The sequence below is a fragment of the Lonchura striata genome, chromosome 14 (assembly GCF_046129695.1).
Source record: "Lonchura striata isolate bLonStr1 chromosome 14, bLonStr1.mat, whole genome shotgun sequence".
Lineage (NCBI taxonomy): Eukaryota > Metazoa > Chordata > Aves > Passeriformes > Estrildidae > Lonchura > Lonchura striata.
In genome coordinates, this window is record NC_134616.1 from 16,420,587 (window position 1) to 16,432,625 (window position 12,039).

At 44.9% G+C, this 12,039-nt stretch overlaps 1 protein-coding gene across 2 annotated transcripts in view; it reads left to right on the plus strand.

Annotated features, from left to right (window-relative positions):
- Nucleotides 1-7,056, plus strand: part of LOC110467886 (vascular endothelial growth factor receptor kdr-like) — a 124,503-nt gene extending 117,447 nt beyond the window's left edge. For both annotated transcript variants that reach the window (XM_077786581.1, XM_077786582.1), the window contains exon 30: nucleotides 1,817-7,056. In XM_077786581.1, coding sequence (XP_077642707.1) covers nucleotides 1,817-2,021 — 205 coding nt within the window. In that variant the 3' untranslated portion in view covers nucleotides 2,022-7,056. The remainder of the gene's footprint in view (nucleotides 1-1,816) is intronic.
- The last annotated feature ends 4,983 nt before the right edge of the window (nucleotides 7,057-12,039 follow it).

The window sequence follows — 12,039 nt, forward strand, 5'->3', positions numbered from 1 at the left end:
CCAGAGCTGGAGATGCAAACCTGCCATGGAAAGCCAGCCCAGCACACCAAAACCAGACCCTAAATTAACCAGCCCATGTCCCAGTGCAGCTGATCAGAGCTGCAGCTGTGTGTTGTGTCCAAATCTGGCTGCACATGAGCTTCATGACTGATGTACAGAGCACCAGCACACGTTCTGTAGGTAATTCACAGGTGGAGCCCACAGGCTGCTCCTGTGCCTGTACAAACAGGAACAGAAACCAATGTTGTACTCCAGCCAGTGCTCTGAACACCTGGAATCTTTCCAGAACTGGCAAAAATTTAATTTTTTTTTTAATATAGTGACACTGGTTCTGTCAGCCAGTGGCACTATCTGCAGCCTGTGGGAAACCTGAAACTTTGACAGGTTCCAGATTCAGAGGCAAGAGAACACAACTTGTAAAGTGCCAGCAGCAGAACCCAGCAGGGCACATTTACCCTTTCCAGCTGAAAGGAGCTGTGTGTGGCCATTCAACCTGCTTTCTCTGCTGTACCACCCAAAAAACATCACACACACAGTTCCTGTCCTGGATGTGCTGTTTTCCTATTCATGGCTTTTGCTGCCCTCCCTCCAGTTGCTGTGTCTGGCTTCTGGCTGTTGGTTTGTTCCCTGGAGCAGGAACTGGCTCTGCTTTCTTCCTAAAGCACCCCAGTGAGAAAATGAGCAGCTGCTGGGGACTGGAAGCCCTGCAGAAGTGCCAATAAAATGAGTGTAATGAATTCTACAATTATTTGATGAACTGTTGACTATTCAGATTTGGTTTAGGGTCATTAAAATGTAACTTGATACTACTTTAAACACATATGAAGTACACATACAAAGTGCTTAGGCACTGTCTGATTTTTAATGCTCCCAAGGACATTCAAGCCATTCTGAGCTGAGGCTTGAGCAGTGCTGTGATGAGCCTGTGCCTGAGGTTCCCTCCCAAGAGTTATGGGTCCTGAGCAAAGTGCAGCAGCTCAAAAGCCACTCTCCCACTGGGATCCTTTCGAGAACCCCTCAATTATCCAGGCCTCTTCCAATGAGCTGCTCAGAAACCAAGGTTGACAGAATGTTCTTTTTAAGGCAGCCTATGACAGAAAGAATCTTTTGAGTTCTCCACAGCCCTTGCTGCTCCTCGAGGTCACCTTGTGACACAAGTCTCAGGGTTCTGCTGCTTTTAACCCTGAGGCTGCTCCCTGTGATGGAAGTTGCTCTGTCCCACCCTCCATCACCTGGAACAAGGGAAGACAGGAAACAAAAGCAGCTGGAATGCTGCAAAGCACTGCCCTTCAGCAGCCCCTGGGTCAGGAATGTTAAAGGGCTGGAAAATATAAAAGGCATTTTGCCCTGCACTGCCTGAGCTGTCCAACACACACTCTTGCTTTCAGTATAGGTTTAAATTAGAGTCTGTCAGAGATTATTCAGTATTTCATCCCTTATTATGCTTCAAGAAAAGTCACAGCCTTCAGTTCTGCTTTCAGAAAAGTCAGATTTTACTGACCTGTGTCAGAACAATGAGGGAGGATATTACTGTGTATACAGGACAGGTGCCTTTACAAGTAAGAGATCTGTTGTGCACTGAAATGTGGTGAGCTGAAAGGACATGGCAGCAGAGCTGGAATTACTCCTAAATCTACTTTTAAAACAGAGTTATTTTAAATAGCTCAGTTCCCTCATCCAGTCAGCAAAATGTCATTGTTTTACAGCATGCCATAGAGGTAAATTGATATTTTTATATATTTACTTCTTAAAGCAATCATTTTGACCATTGATTATGGAGACAAGGTGGATACATCCCAATGTTTGTTCCCAACAGGCGGAGAGCTGTCAGCAGGAGCAAGGAATCCATCCTGGCTGACCACGAGACTGTCAAGTACCAGCCAGCAGTGCAGGTGGAAGAGGACACCATGGACTTCCCCCTGGAAGACTCTGTCCTGCTCCCCATGGATCCCAACCTGGAATGCCACAGCCCTCCTCCAGATTACAACTCTGTCATGCACTACTCGGCCCCCCCAGTGTAAGCAGTGCCCCTCACAGGCTGCAGCTCAGCCTTGCCAGGCTCTCCTGTGCCCCCAGGGAGCCTGGGTGAAACAGAAAGGAATTCTGCTGGATAAAGCTTCACGTGTTTCTTCTGGCACATCTCAGATGGGATTAGAAACAATTTAAGAGCATCTTCTCTCTTCTCTTTAAAAGCCTACTGCGAGATCTGCAGTGAATTAATGACATTCTGTCTGTCAGAGTCACAGTAGGAGCTGTAACCCTGAACTCTGCCACTCCTTCCCCCTGCCTGGGGCTGTTCATTGGCACTGCCAGATCCACAGGTTCCTGCATTCCCATTTCAATCCATGAGGCTGGGAACACAAGATTCAAGCTGCTGGCCCTGACACATCCTGCCGGGATTGGTTAGGCTAGTGCTGGAAGGGATCTGTTGAAAACAGCAGCACCACATGAATGTTTTGGGCTTGAAGAAAAACTGAAGTGCCCTTCCTAACTTGGGATCTCACCTGCTGTAAATATTCCTGAAATATTTTGCAATGCCCAGAGGATACACTCCTAAAGAGGGCATGGCCCAGAGCAAGCTGGTAGTGCTGGTGTGCCTGCTCTTTGGGCCAGCAGGGCACACAGTGTGGTTAAATCTGATGCCCTGGGCTTTCCCCTTCTTCAAATAGCAGTTTATTCTGCAGACATGCATTAGGGAACCTTGCTGGAGATGCTCTGTAATGGTTGTAAGGCAAAATGACTGCCTTAAGTAAGAACCTTCTCAACTCAAACAGAACCCCAGCTCACACACACGTTTGTGTGAATGGCAGGAAACTCTCATTACCATCATGAGAGTTACACAGAAACTCACACACACCCTTGAGGCACCAGCAGGGCAGCAGCATTTTTATGTTTCCTTTCTGCACACAGGCTACTTACTAAAACAACACAAAAAACAAAAAAAGCATTTCCTCTGGATTCTGTGGGAGTGCCCAAGGGTTTGACCCTGGGGATACTCTCCCTGTTAAGATGCAAGCCCGTGTGACACACAATTCTCTCTGACTGTCTTGCCAAGGTAAATACTGGCACCATATGCAAAGCCCTTCCTGGGTTCAGAGTAATTCAAAGCTTTTGTTGCAGCAGTACTGAAGGGATCACAAATTCTCACATGTGAGACATTGACAGTGGGTTTGCCCCTGCCCCAGAGCTGTGGGTCCAGAGACTGTTACAAGTGTGCCCACGTGTCCAGGTGCCCTGTGCATCTTCACAGCAGCCTCACAAATCAGCAAATAATCCTTAGCCTTTCATGTGCTCTGTAACAATCAGAGTTGGCTTTAAAATTTAGGAAGGGAAAGGTCTCCAGGTTGCAAGGAGAAAAAAACTAGGATGAGCAAGATGTTCACTGACAGCGAGGGCTGTAACCTCCTGAGTTACAAACTGATCTGTAAATGGCTCTCTGTGCAGTTTCCTCCAAGCTCTGCACAGCCCTTTCCTTTTCTTCCTTGATTTGACTTCTTCAGTGGAAAAAGAATTTTTTTCATGATTCAGACTAGAGGGGGATGAAATCCAAGCCTTGCAAAACAATGCTGTTACCTTGGCAAAGACAGCTGCACACCCTCGCAGCAGCAAAGGAAGTTTTCTGGATGAGTGCTTGCAGTGGGCTACGCTGAAGGAATCACAAACAAGCCTCAGGTATTATCAAAGGGGAAAACAAATCTCCAAACCCACACCACATTAACTGTGAACTCTTGAGCATCTGAAGGATGGGCTCTGGGGAACTGCACTGCTTCTTCTCCTTGACTTCAGAGTCCCTCATGAATCACCTGCAGTCCCTCCAGAGCCCCCTGCTCACAGTGCACCTGCTAGATAGGTGTGGGCTGTAGTTGCTTTATGGTCATTTTGCACTGCTTTGTACTTTAGTACCTATGTATTAAGTAGAGCTGGTCATAGAAGAAACTACTGGGACAGAGTTCTGATGAGCCCCAGGAAGCTCATTGGATTGGTTTTTCATCAAACACTATTATCTATCTCCAGCTGTGATCAATCAACTGATAGATCAATCAATCAGTTCTTGTGGAAGTAAATTACTGATGAGGCAAAGGAAAGGAAGGTGCAGACAGTGTGTGGGGCTCTGCTGTTGATGGTGTCAGCTGGAGATGTTTGTTACTGCACCTTGAGCTGGAGGGTGAGAAAATGGCGTTGGAAAATCTTCACTGAGGAACTTTGAAACGTAGGAACAGAACCTGCACGTGTGCTCTGTGTTTTGAGGGAGAATGGGAAGCTCTGCTGAGCTGAGCATGTGGCCTCCCCTCCTCTGAAGGATGAGCTGCAGGGGTTTCTCCAAGAGCAGAGGCACAGGAGCACGTCCGGGGAGCGGGGCCCAGCGGACTGTGGGGAGCCAGGGCCCTTCTGGCTCTCAGTGACAAACATCAGCCTTTCTGTGCCCCCTGAGATGGTGAAACAGGGCACAGGCTCCAGTGCTCGAGATACTGCAAGCCCTGGTTGCACTGACACCCCAAAACTGAGAGCTCCTCTGCAGCGGCAGAATGAGAACGTCCTGAGCAGATCCAGCAATGGAAGGGATTGACTGATGTTTGGGCAGCTGTTTCCAATGTTATTTCATTGAAGATTTTTTTCCTCCTTATAGTAAATGTAACAAGCAAAAGTATTGCCTGAAAAGTATTATTGAACATATTCTATTTTATTTACTAATATTTTGTTTGTCCTTCTCTCACCTCCCTTAATTTAATTTTTGTTCTCTTCTTCCAACGATGTATATAGTGTACCCTGTAGCAACAAATATAGTATTTCATTTATATGGTAAAATTTGTAACATTTTAGTCCAAAGAGAAAGAAATACCCAGATGTAACAGAGTTAAGTATTGTACTAAACATTTCACTAATGCTTGCAGGCCAGGCTCCAGTTTACAGTGCCCCACTAGTGCCATGGCACAGCAGCTCTCTTGGCTGGGAGTGTCTCTGCCTCTCACTTCTTCTCCATGTTATTTAGTTTCAGTTAGGAAACAGGAATCTGGAGGAATTTGGCAGGTTTATCTCATTCCTGGAAGCATCACCATGTGCAGCTCCTGTTAAAGGGGAGGGATTTCCACTGCCTGGGTTTTAATTGGAGGCTGGTGGATTGACTAGAGGATCAGAAGGGGTAAATTGTTTAAATGATGTGATGTTTATTATTTTTTCAGACTTCTCAGGGATTCTTTCTCGACTCTGTCTGCCAGCTGCTTTCTCTAACCTCAGTGGGATCTGTACTAACATGTACCTTTGTTTCCATTGATGGTGCTCACCCCTACTGGCTTTGTACTCCTGGAAGCCCAGAGAATCAGGGCAAAGGAGCTCAGAGCTCTCCACGGAATTGTGTTGTCTCTTCTCCAACAATCACCTCCCAGTTAGGTGTCCAAGTGCCTTCACCTGTATGTTCTTGTTCAGGCTGGTGTTGTAACAATCTCCTGTCTCCCCTTTTCTCTACTTTTCATCTGTTTCTTGTTATTTGCTCTCCCAGTCCCTTTGGATTGCTTTGCTCTGCCTTTTCCCTAAGATCAGGTATAGGATCATTTCACTGCTGTTTATCCTGTGCTTGCAGAGGCTGAACTAGATAATCTAAAGCGAGACTTTCACATTAAATCCTCTATATATAGCCAAGGAAAATTAGTTTGTATTAGTTTGTCTGTAAGTCTCTTTGTGTCCTTCCCTGAATAGGAGAAGCTTTATAATCTACTGATTTTTCAATATTGGTGTCTGGAGCAAAATGAAAGCTGGTGGCTGTGTGAATGTGATCTTTCCCAGAGCCCTTTCCTCAAACAGTGAGGTTTCTGTAAGCTGCTCCCAAGTTATCCCCACAAGAAGGGGATCCCCAGCAAGATGTACCCCAAGTATCTGCTTGGGATATCAAGGAACTCAGATAAAACTCGAAGTCTGAGTAATGGTGTCAAACAAACCCCCTGACTGCTGCAGGTGAGCACACTTGGGGCTCCTGCAGACTTCAGCTGTTCTGCCTGACATCCCAGTGGCACAAACCCTCCCTCACCCATCTGCTTGACAAATGCCAGCACACCCCAGAGTATCCAGGTGTTTCTCACATTGGATTTGCTCTCCTGTTCACTGCTTCACAGGCATGTCAGCTGCCATGGAAGCCTGGAACTGGCCAGTCTGGTTCCTGACTTTTCCCCTTCGTGTCCTGCCTCACTTTGCAGATTCCATCTGGCCTATCCCAGCTCTGGGGATGTGGGCTGGGCTCCAGGATCCCTAAATCCCACCAGCAACAACGGGACACACCAGGAACTCTTTGCAAGCAAATAGCTACAGAGCAAGATAAGCATTATCAGGTTTCCCTGAATACAGGAATTGCTCAGGATCAGTATCATACTCACAGATCAGCCTAGAGGTCTTTTCTTATCATACAGTGAACTAAAAACACAAAAGGCAGCAATAATTAGTTTTTTCTTTCATGAAAATGTAATGGCCAAACACTGGGATCCATTTTGCTGGGTTTTTACTACACCACAAAAGAACAGAAAGAATTTTGCCAAAGTCACAGCACCATCTTACACAAGTAAAATTCAGGGAGGAGTTTGGGATTTGGTCCTCTCAGGAGTCAGGCAGGGGGGTGTGGAGGTGTTGAGCCCAAGCACGGGGTGGTTTGTTTGACATTGTTATTTCCATTTTTGTGAACAAAGAATGGAAAATCTGCTGGCATGGGTCAGTTGGGATCACAAGGGTGACAGGGAGAACAATGTGGGATGCACTGAGCACTGTCCTGTTCTCCTGGTAGCACTATATTAATTTTTCCTTAGACCTTGAGTTGTCAAAACAGCCACTGAAAACTGGGAAAAACAGCGACTTGGGACCTACAGAAATAAACTAAGGAAAACTGGGAAAAGCCAGGAACTTGGGACTTACAGAAATAAACCAAGTGCCATGTTCAAACCACCAAGGAATGTTTGTCTGCCATGTTCCTGTCTGTCTGAAGAATGTATGCACTGAAAACAACGCTTTCTTATGTAGTCAAAAATTGTACTGTATCTATTAACCAAAAAAATAAAAAGATTCTATATTTATACAGCCCAGGGCTCCTTTGTGTCATCTCTTGGTTTGAAAAGCATTGTCCTTGAAGCAGAATAAAAATAAATAATGCAACAGTTTTGAGAGACTTTTGCAAGGCATAGATCTCATCCGAATTTCTACAGGGGGTTCCAAAGTTAGGACAGAGGCTGCCACACTGCTCAGAGGGAACTGCCCACTGTGTTTGCTTAAAAGATTCAAAGACCTCTGAAAAAAATGGGCAACAATTTGCTGGAGAAATGCACCAAACCAATCTCTGCCAAGAACAGGCTGTGGAACACAGACATTGTGTCTGGTTACTTCAAAAATATCTAAATAAATGGGGCTGAGAGAGAAGAGAGAATCACAAGGGCAGCCCATGGTCACCAAAGTGTGTCAGTACAGAAATCTGTGAAGATAATCTGCAGAACATGAGGGCATCTGGGGCTTTTTCAGCCTCAAAATTCCAGAGGTTGTGTTGGATTTGACTTGCCGTAATATTCTAAAAAGAACACCATTAAATAAATACATCCCTATACATTACTGAATTCTTTTTGAATAAACTCTGCACTGTTGAAATACGGATTATTCCATGCTCTCCATTTGTAGTGAAGGCTTAACATTCAGAATGCCAAGGGAAAAAATCTCCCAGCTCCATCCAAGTGCAGCAGACCTGCTGCCATTTTTCTCACCAGCTGGCTGGTTTTTCTGGAATACCATTCCTATTCCTCTTTCCACTTTGGTGGCACAGCGGGTAACTAACAGTAGAAAAAAAAAAGATTTTCTTTTTACATAGTGACAAATACCAGTTTCTACTCATTGCTTAAAATAAATACTGGTATTAGGAAACAAGAAAAAAGAAGTGTGTTAGGATTTCAGAGCCATTCTTCCATTAGCAGCCTTAAAAGTTATCAGGCTGTGTATTTTGCCCATCACTTTAAACACTATGAAGCACTCAAGTCACTTCAAACATTTTAGTTTCTCTTCATTCCCTGTTCCAAACACTCCTAGAAATAAGTGTCTAAATTATACATGTCATTTGAAATGCAGCAATCTCCTTTCATCCCCATAATGAGCAGGAACATTCTTCTCTGTAAACTGAAGAATGTTTTAGTTCCTTACATAAGGCGTGAGTCACCGCGAGCTAGAGCCGCCTTCCCGCGGAAACCGACCCAGTAAAGAGGGGAAGCAAAATATACAAAATTAACTCTGGTTTGCTTTTAGCACTAAATGTGAATTATTAATCACACCCAGCTTGAGTTACACTTCTGGAAGGGACCGTGTTACAGCAAGGCTCGGAAAGGAATTTGGGGAAAAAGGATAATGTTGGGAATGCAGAAATGGAAGTTTTGTTCTTAGGATTTGGCCAGGGGATGTAACTTCTCCATCTCTTACTTTTGCTTCATGGGATGGAAAAGATTTTTGTTTTTACAGTAGCAGCACGTAGAGAGGCCAGGTCAGAATATTTCAGCCTGAAGTATCGAACCTTGGTGGCTTTGGGTGATAAGAATCCCAGGAGAAAACAGGGACTAGCAAGAGAAAGATTTAGGATTAAGATATACAGATTTGGTGGTGGTGACATTAGAAAGCTGAGAAGCGAATCCAGCTTATTTCCAGTCAAGTATTTTTCCTTCCTCAAGTTAATCAGACTTGAGAGGGTTTATAAAGTGCAAAGGTTTAGAAAGAGTAGAAAACGCTGTTCATTTTCAGTGCTTTGGGACACACTGAGGCCATGAGCGGTAGATGAGAATGTTGTGTCAGTATCCCACAGCTTCCAGAGCCTCCCAGCACACATTCCATGGCCAGTTCATGGTGGCACATGGAATGGCTGCTGCTGGCTGCACTGGGATGAGCTGGCTCTGTGTGGAGGGAGGAAGAAGCCCTGCAAGGACCATAAAAAATTGTTCTTTTGTCAGCACAGTCAGTGAGGAGTGGCAGCTGTTCCTACAGCCTGATGAGAGTCATTAAAACACCACAAGGAGAAACTGCTCTGTCTAAACTCCTCCAGGAGGTTCAGGAACCAGAACTGAATCCCAGGAAATCCCAGGTGTGGCAGTTGACTCCACCTCCCTCCACGAGGCATAAAGTGAGACCTGTCTGTTCCTCTCTGCAGGCAGTGAAGATTTTACTCCTCATCTGCACCAGCCACAAGGGCAGAGTAACATGGCTTCTAAATATTCCTGGTCCCGATTTCCTCAAAGAGCCTTTCAGAGAGGGCTGTGGCTCCCAGGAAGTAACAGGACCAAAGCTGTCATAATACCAAATGTCAAGATCATTAAATAAATTAGAAGAGCCTCCCATATTCTTCTTGTGAGTTTGCCTCTCATGATGCTTACCCTGAGTGTGTGATCTACACAGAACCCCTGGGGCTGATTCCAGCCTCTTCTCCACCAAGCAGAAATAGCACCCAGTAAAGAAAAAATATTTCCTCTGAGCTTTAAGCTGTTCACCTTCTGGGACCAGAGATTTTTTCTTCAGAGTGTGAGCTGACCATAGAAGAGATTAAGAGATGGAGTGATGGTGTCAGACATTCCCAGGCCCGTGAGCACATGGGAGGAGCTTTGGCTGAAATGAGAACCTACAGCACTCTCTGAAAAATGAGTAATCCTTAAAACCCAGCATTGGAAAGGGTAGGAACAGACGTCCACAGGGTGCTCTTGGATAAATCCAGGGTATGGATGCTACAGGATTAAGCCCATCTCTTGCATACTTTTAGGGCAAATTGCAACTCCACAGGTGGTTTAGTCAGTTTGGTGATGTCATTCAGAGTGATCTGACCCATCCAAACCAAGATAGAAATACTCTTTCAAATATTAAGAGTGACATCAGGAACCTTATGACATTCACTGAGGACCAATCATGCACTTGAGAAGGGCTAAATCCTCTCTGTGACACATTTTGGGGCTGACTGACCCTGCTCTGTGCAGGAGGGTCGAGTTTGGACCTCTTGAAGTCCCTTCCAGCCTGAATATTCCAACAGCCAAGTCTGAGTCACTGTTTCATCCTAGCAGACAGTAAATCACCAGGATAACCCCCAGCCACATAGGCCTGGCTTTTCCAAGCAGTGGAGATGGGGTTGGTGACTCACCTGGAGCCTCTGCAGAGCTCTGGGAATCCTAGAAAGTGGAGTCTGCTAATAATTAATTATTTTTTTGTCTGTATCCAAACAAAAGATGTGGCAACAGTGATCTCACAAGAGTAAAGTGAAACAAAACAAATTACATTCTTCTTGTGTAAAGAAAAACCTAAGTTGGCTTTTCTAAGGAAACTCCCAGGCAATTTTATCTCAAAGCTTCATAGATACTCTTGTGCCTTTTGCTTTTTCCTCCTGCTCCTCTGCTTCATTTATCAGTTAAAAAACAGCACTCGGTGTTCTCTCATGACAGAACTGATGCATTTATCACACCTAAATAGTGACATTAGACAGTAGCTACTCATGTCCACTTTATTAATTGTGAACTGTCCACTTCCCCAGATCTCTTTCAGGGAAAAGATTCATAATACTATGGATTCTCTGGGAAGTCAAGTCTCCAAAATTAAGTCAAATTCCTGAAATCATTACATAAAGTTTTTTAAGACTTGAGTCTTCTCCTTTGCAGATAAAGCAGGAATTTTCTCTCTGATGTTATGTGGGGGAAAGAGGCCCAAGCACTTGTCAATAATACACTGATCCTTGTCTGAGTCAGACATGATGAGTGTTTCTCCTTTTACCATGATTTTTTCTGCTTATAGTTGTTACAGTGAAAACTTTGTAATTTCTGACTTTTCCCTCTTGTCTTTCTTTCTTCCCCTGTAACGTTGTTAAAGAAAAATTCAAGCCTGACAGCAGGCAGGATCAAAGAGACCAGGAGCATAATGAAGTCCTTGTTTTCCTACTAAAGAAAACTCATCCCTGGAACTCTCATATGTAGGGCTGTGCCTTCTGCCCTTCCAGGAGGAGCAATATTAGCAGGACTTTTTAAAGCTAGGACTACACACTCAGTGATCCTCGGGGGCAACAGAACAAACCTGGCATCTCTAGACACTCGTCTTAGAGCAGCAGTTGTTATTTTTAAACTGGACCATTGTCACAGTGAATTCCTCAAAATCCCAAAGGTTAAGTTGTTTTTCATAACTATGCATTAAAAAAACCAAACCAAAACAACAGGAAAAAAACCCCAACAACCAACCAAGAACTTTATTATTTTCTGGGAGAGTTTTGACCTTTTATTCATGTACATTTTTCAAAGCCAGCCCTGCACTGTTTATGCCCCAAGCTAGAATGTCACAAGCCATCTTAGCAGGGAGCAGAAGCACAGAGACAAGCAGGGTAAGGCAAGGAGAGCAGGTGGAAGGGCGTGAGGAGCAGTAATATGGGGGATTGAGGTAATGGGTTCCTTAATCTTGTCTGCTGAAACATATGGACAGGATTGCACTCCTCCCTTTCCCCAAAGCCTCTGAAACAAGCACCAAACCCCTCCTGACACAACGTCGAGATGGGAGCACAACACGACCTTACAGCTCCATGAGGAAGGACAGGAGGGTGGAGTGGAGCCAAGCCCTCACCTCCCCAAGCACTGCAAGAGCTGGATCCAAATCTGGCTGTCACAAAGGACTCCTGGCCTGGCTGATGGATTGTTTCTGAATCCAAACTTCTCTGGAGGTTACAGCAGCAATTCCTCTTTGCTGTCAGGATGACTCAGACGCTGAGACCTATTGACTCAGCATCCCTCCTCTGCTGAATGAGATTTTCCTCTGTGCTGATGAAACACTCTTTGGCCTTGATGTTACTCTTTGAATCTGTGAGATCCCAGATGCCTTCAGGATGTCGCAATAAATGGGAAGTGCCAACAGATTGCAAAGGAAAGTGAGGTTGTCTTCTCCTTTGCATTTGGACCATTCTTTCCTTCCAGGAAGGAAAGGCAGGAACTGAGGAGAAAATAGGTGCTGTTCTTCAAGTGATCTTCTGGAGCTGGCCATGGTGCATTGCTTCTCTCTGCTCTGGGAGCACAGACCTGCATCTTA